We start from the raw sequence: 7212 nt of genomic DNA on the forward strand, positions 1-7212 counted from the left end.
ACATCAATGCGGAAGAGCAATGCTTTTCAACATAAGGTGAAAACTTCAGAAAAGTTCATTAATTGATATAAAAATTAAAATAGAAAATCTTAAATTGCAGTATATGCTCAAATGCTTCATGTTCTGTAAGAAGCAAAATATGATATAACTGCGAGATTTTACGCATAAGACAAAACATAAGAATAGCTAATTGTTGTATTTAAGCAGCATCGAGAGAAAATTAAAAATTATATTCAAAAGAAGCATATGCACAAATGCTTTATAATCGACAAAAACTTAAGAAGGAATTACCAGAAATAATTTCTGGGTTTTCTATATAAAATCTTCATCAAAATAATCCCTTTGATTCTTATTCTTTCCACACATTCTCATTCTTCTGCTCAATTTCTTCACGATATGGCGTCTTTTGTGTTTGTGGCCAAAGATTCTTGTCTTGTGGTTTTCTCCAATGTCTGGAACCACATGCAGTATTTCAACCAAGATTGGAACTTTATGGAAAACGGTTGTTCTTCCCATTTTTTTCATGCCCTACCTCACAGAATTCACTTCAAAAAGAAAAAAGAAAAGAAAGAAGGAGCTTAGCCGTAATGATGATGACTCCAAAACCAATTCGCTTCTTCATTTTCATCTTCTTCTTCTCTTCCGGGACAATTTTCTTCATTTACTCTGCAATTCACCACGGCGGCGTTCTCTTGTCATTTTTGACAAAGTGATACGAGAGAGAGGTAGGAAAAATATGTGGTTCAGTGTGGCGTGAAGAGACAAAATTAAAGGTCACCAACCCCATTCGCCCCAACATTGTTATAGGTATACTCGCTTTAGCAGACATTTTGTGGCATCCAAAGATGGAATTTCCTCATTTCTTCTGCGCGCCCGAAAGAGCCTCCACCGCAAACAACTGCTGCAGTTTCTATTATTGCAATTTATGCAATTATCTCGCTCGTTTTGCTTCTTCTTCCCCCGATGCAAAATGCAAATTTATCACGGGAAAAAATTCCTTCCTCACAGAGGCTCTTCCAGCATCATCTTTCAACTCTTCTGTATTAGCTTTTATACAATAATTCTCTTCAAAAAAAACCTGTAGAAGAAAATGTTTTCTTTCATTTCAAATTGATTTTCACTTCATTTTAATTTAAATTATTTTATTTCTTTAATTTCTCCCACAAACATTTTGTTGAGGAATGGCGCCACCTTGTTTTTTTTCTTTCCTCCATTCAAGTGCCTTTTGATGCATTTTTTTGTTGCAAAAATATTTAAACAATGAGAATGAAACATTTTTTTCGTACAACCGACAATTACACGCTTTATCACGTGGAAAAACGACCCATTCTGCACCTTTGGCGGTTTCCACGTGCTCTAAAAATGAGAGCAAAAATTCATAAATTATCCGCCGTTCGATGTCTTGAGCAACATTTCACATTACCTATCTATTTTATATATATACTTTCCGTACCTATATGCTCATTTAATTCTCAATTGAGCATTGCTTTTGCAAAAAAAATAAATAAACATATAATTTCTTCCATTTCGAAATAATCTCATGGGAATTTTCTCAATTGTCTCTATCGCTGATTTTCATCAATTTTTCCTCCACACTTTGCTGACGTTCGCGCGCCTCTCTCTGCGGTGCATTTTTTCTCTCAATTAAATAGCTCATTTTTACTCACGAGAAAATGCACATTTTTCTTTTTATTTAATACTTCTTTGCAATTTAGTGTTTGAAGGCAAGCAACAGTCGCTCCAGTCAGCATCAAATTGGCCATGCAAGAGCACTTAAAAGAGCCTCTAACTCATTAATTCATCAGTATTTGCCCAGAGAATTTCATAATGCTTCATAATGGCTCAAATGAGATCGAAACTTTGACGAGAGAAATACATTAAATGATCAAAAGTTTTAATTTTTTGCTTCATCTTTCCTAATGATTGATGAAATCCATTGCAGAAAGTGGAAAAAATCCAGAGAAATTTTCATGCGATGCCAGCCAAGGGCATGAAGAAACTTTTCGCTGATGCGATGCCTTTATGCTGCACGAAGGGAAAATGCAAAGAAAATTAAAACGAATATATATTTAGAAGTTGTTGTGAATTGTACTCATTTGATGGTCATAAAAATCAAATAAAAAATTCCGATGCAAGTGTGGTTTTTATGGTCTCTTCGTATACCTTTTGTGCCAGAAGAAATTGAGGAAGGTAAAGAATAATACGCAAACATTAGGTTTTATGCTGAAATGATTTTGCAGTCAGGGCAAATTATTTAATGTTTTTCCTCCTATTTTCTTCTTATGTTTAATAGTCAGCCCAATAGAGATATTTTGAAATTCAATAGAAATGGAATTCCAATAAAATCAATTTATAGCTCTCCAGAGAAACTTTGCTTGAGATTTAAAAAATGCTAAAATTACAATCACTGTGAATTAAAAGGAGTTTATCCATTTTTAAGCTAAAAATAAAACTAAAAAAATATCTATTTAGAGAATATTCAATAATCTACGTAATGACTACAATACATTTAAAACATTTTAATAGATTTCGATTATGTCTGAAAAAGAAAATATTGAAAATATTATTTGACGACTTAAGCTTTTTTTGATCGGATAATTTCAATACCAAGTTTTCTCATTTCTTTTGGTTTAAAATCTCTGAATGTTCTAGACTTTGATTAATAGTTCTAAAAAGAATTCAAGAGTTAATGCGAAATCACATCATGCATTAATTTGCTTCCTAAGTAAAAAGCAGCATATGCTTGAACTGAAAATGGCTTTCCTCAAATCAAATCAAAGGAGGAACTTTATTACAAATTAAAAAAAAAATACATATGCTGAAATTTCATTTGCGATGCAAAGGAGTTTATTCATTTTTTTTAAAAAAATTTTCAAAAGAAAGGGGCTAGTGGCGAATGCTCTTAGAAATATCTATGTAAGGAATATTTGTAAAAATTATCATAATTCTTCCTCAAAAATTAGGTTTTTTAACTAAGCCTCCTGAATTTTTATAGTTTGCATTCAATTGCTATAAAATTGACAAACAGCGCCCTCTTTTCCACAAACGCCCGTGGTGGTGAATTTCGAAAGCTAAGCATTTTATAGTTATTGGAGTCATACACCTTTTAACCATATTATCGTCTATCTACGCAGGTGCTATAAAATGCTAAGCTTCCAAAATTCACCGGCGAAGGTATTTCTGAAAAATGAGAGCATTTCTCATCAATTTTTTAGCAATTCAAAGCAGATTTTTATGGAAAGCAGACTTTTTCCTGATTTTTTTTTCGAATAACAGAAATTAACGAAAATCCGATATTTTATAATGATTATAGCACAAAATGTGTCTTGGTTGTAATACCGAAAAACTTAATAACTTTGAAAATTTTTACTTTAAAGGCTCCAACAGATGGACGAGAAATTTCTCGTGCGGTGCGGTGCGGCGAGGTTTTCGGCCAATCAGAAGCGAGAGAGGGCTCACACACTCTCACCGCTCCGTACGAGAACGTTTTTCGGCCAATCCGAAGCGATGATCGGCCACGAAATCCTCGCCGCACCGCACCGCACGAGAAATTTTTCGTCCATCTGTTGGAGCCTTAAATCAGATTTTGATTTAAAAAAAAAAGTAAACTGATCACGAAAATCTGAGACTTTACAACAAATATCCAAAATATTTATAAAATAAAAATTATTTTAGACAAAAAAATTGCTACAGTTAGAGGATCTTTTGCCCTGCTGGTCCCGCCTCTCAATTTTTAAAAATTTCCCAACTTGCGTCTTCCTCAATCAATTTCCAATCTTTTCTGGGTTAATGAGGCAAAAACTTTGTGGATTACTAACATTTGCCAGGTGATGGATGGAAAATTAGATGAGATGATTGGTACCATGGGAGGTGCTTTAATACGCCTAAAAATTGCATGTGCTTGACAAATTGAACATCAATACTCCTCTCATGGCTTCTTCGCCAAGAGATTTGCCCAAGATTGGCTTTTTTGTACAAAGCCCAAAAAAAGAAATCTGCTTAATGACTAAATTTTCGATTTCATTAGAAAATTTTCTTTTATTTCTCAATAATTAGTTTTTTTCTTTTGCGGTGTAATTTTAGAGCCCAATAGTGCCGCCGCTAATTGATATAAAGGAACGTCGTCAGGATCCACTGAGGCGTATCCAGGAGGAGATAAACGAGGTGGTGCGACGCGAAAGGGAACTCCGCACAACGACAAATCGCGGTCAATCGCCCAAAACCATCTCTGTGGCACTTACGGATGATTCGGGAATTTCCACGACCTCGTCGAGCCCCGTGAACGGCGCCCCTGCTGAAGAGGAGGACAAGAGTCCCACACCCAAATCAGCACAGCCGTACAATCGCACCCCGACGGCATTCACATTCGTGCCCCGCAATCAGACAGTGCCGGGTCCACGGGTCCCGGAGATGCTCACGCGGACCATGTCAACGCCACAGATTTTCCAGCCGACGCCGAATCAGCGGCGTGGCCTCATGCAGCGTTTCATTGCCTCACGCGGCCGAATGGTTGCGAACAATCAACCATTCCAGAATGAAAAGAAGGTGAGTTTGTGGGTGTGACGCGCTCCGTGTGGGAAATGGGAAAGTGGAATGCGGAAGTGACCAATAAAAAAAAACATTTCCAAATGGCAATGAAACATGTGGAAATAGGAGAAGTCTCGGAAAATAAATTTATCGTGAAAAGAATTAAATTTTTTGGCCTTTTCTGATAGGAAGAATAATGCCTAATTTAAGGTGAATAGGGGATGTTGGGGTGAAGTTGGCAATCTTCATGCTTCAATTTTTTTTTAAATTTTTTCATTGCTTATTTATGAAAAACATCTTCTTTAAAGCATTGGAAAATATATATAAAAAAACTCACGATGGCAATTTTAAAATTCAGTTTGATGGGGTCAAATGAAGCAATGTTTTTTAACGACTTTTTATTAGAATGAAATCTTCATCTAAAGGTTATTCTTAGCTAATGGACACGTGCTGATTACAATTTTGTCATCAGTTTTTACGAAATCTGTAACGATTTTTGCAGTGCAACTGCTTTTGCTTAAAGATATGACCTGGGGCACAAATGATCAGAGAGATTTTCGCAAATTCATTTAAGTGTAATGAGGATTGATGAAATTATTTTATAGAATCAGTTCTTTATGTTTGTTGAAACTTTATTCTTCATTTTATCTTTCATTTAAAAAAAATATATTTTTTTTAAAAAAAATAACGTTAAAATTAATTTAACGTTTTGATTAAGTTGTCCAAATTGCGCCTCACATTTTTGTTTTTAAATTTCAATTTTATTTAAACATCTAAATTATATTCTAACACGTTTTATTATTATAAAACATGTTAGAATATGTGTTATTATAAAAGTGTTTATCTGAACGAAAATCTTCAAATTACATATCCGTCAAGATTCGGATTATTTCTTAAGATTAGGAATCGTAGTATTCGTCAAGTTTCTAATTATTCGTCGAGATTAGAATTATTCGTCAAGTTTCGGATTATTTGTTATAAAAGATTCGAATTATTCGTCAAGAAGTTTCAGACTATTCGTCAAAATTCTGATTTTTCTTCAAGAACTTTCGAAGTCCTTGTTAAGATTCGAATTATTTGTCAAGAAAATTAGAACTATTACTATATTCGTCAAGAATCAGATTATTTGTCATTAATCTGATTATTCGTCAAGATTCGGATGGTTCGCTAAAATATTCCAATTATTCGCCAGATTAATACCCTTTGTGAATGAATAAAACTTTTTAACGTTGGTTGGTATAAAGACAGTTAAGCTAGTTAGTCTATGAAACTTTTTTTTTTGTTAATAAAAATCGTTAGAAACGTTTTTGAGACAATCAGAAACTTATTTTTTTTTAAATGAAAAATAGAATGTTAAGAATAGTTCTTGAATAGCTTTAACCCTATCTCTGTTTCTTTTCTTTAAGATTATGAATGGTGGTCCAATCCTTCTGTCCCCAACGGCCAAGACAAGCCCACCGGTTATTGAACGCGACCAAAATGGGCGCCCTATTCGACGTGGCTACGTTCCCGTTGAGGAGAAGATCCAGAAGGAATTGCGTGAAATGAAGAATCGTGAAGTGGAGCTAAAACAAATCCGGAAGCAGTCTCACTTGCGTGCGTCAAATCCCGACCTTCTTGACGAAGGCGACGAGTAAGTTCTCAACCAGGGGTTCTAACCTAAGATTAATTAACAAAAGGATAATTTTGAATTTTATTTTTCGTGTAGTTTTGACATAGACGATGAATCAGACAGAGAGGAGGAATCCGGTTCGTATGGAAAGATGAACGGAGCCAAATCCATCAGTGAACTATGCGACAGCCTCACGAGTTCTAGTCTTTCACCAAGGTTAGTTCGGGAACTTCTTAACCTAAGAAAATTTTTAAAAATCTTAATTTCAAATGTTTTTTATTGAATTAGAAACACACCAAGCCCCAAATTGCACGGGCAGACTCACACAAAGCTGCGTCCTGCCATTTCTCTGGCACAGCTCTGCGATGTAGATCCAACGGATGCCCCATCAGCACCCTGTCTCATCGCTCAATGGGAGGACTTCATAATGAAGAAGCGCCGAAAGCAGGTCTACTAAAGACCCTTTTCCGTAGCAGGATAAAAAAAATTGTACCAACACGGAAGGAGATTTAGCTTCCACAAAAACACTGTGAATATCCCCCATTTGCAATGCCCCAAGAAATCCTAGCTAATGCCCCACCCCTTGCCCCTCCAAAGTTAATTTGAACAATATTATGCAGAAAAGATGGAGTTGGAGTTTGAAGGATGAATTGAATTTTTAAAGGCATTTCCCCTTTATATTTTTACTACTCCCACTGTCGTGAGATATTTGTTAGAAAGGAATAGAGTTAGAAAAAAAAATTGAAAAGATTATTTTGAAAAATTGAAATATTATGTTTATATCAACATAGAAGGATTATGTATTTTTGTAAATATGATAAATGAATGAATAAAAAATGATTTATGTACTGAACGAATGATTTCTTAATTAGGAAAATAATTTTTTATCGTAATGAAATGAACGGAGAAGTTTGAAAGAAATTGAGGAAAAAACATACGAAAGTTACCAGCAGCTCCCCTAAGATGGTTTGTGTCTTGGCCAAACTGTTATAAAAATGTTATAATTAAATCGAACAGGAATATTTGAATTCAACTGCTTTTTGGAAAATATAAAAAAATGAAAGAAATATTTT

General features: G+C 34.7%; 1 protein-coding gene across 7 annotated transcripts in view; it reads left to right on the top strand.

The window, feature by feature from the left end:
- The window catches only part of LOC129794963 (uncharacterized), a 30411-nt gene extending 23419 nt beyond the window's left edge, over positions 1-6992 (top strand). For all 7 annotated transcript variants that reach the window (XM_055835907.1, XM_055835906.1, XM_055835904.1 and 4 more), the window contains 4 exons: positions 4084-4545; positions 5934-6160; positions 6236-6355; positions 6428-6992. In XM_055835907.1, the coding sequence (XP_055691882.1) occupies positions 4084-4545; positions 5934-6160; positions 6236-6355; positions 6428-6596 (978 nt within the window). In that variant the 3' untranslated portion in view covers positions 6597-6992. The remainder of the gene's footprint in view (positions 1-4083; positions 4546-5933; positions 6161-6235; positions 6356-6427) is intronic.
- The last annotated feature ends 220 nt before the right edge of the window (positions 6993-7212 follow it).

This window comes from Lutzomyia longipalpis, chromosome 4, assembly GCF_024334085.1.
Source record: "Lutzomyia longipalpis isolate SR_M1_2022 chromosome 4, ASM2433408v1".
Classification (NCBI taxonomy): Eukaryota; Metazoa; Arthropoda; class Insecta; order Diptera; family Psychodidae; genus Lutzomyia; species Lutzomyia longipalpis.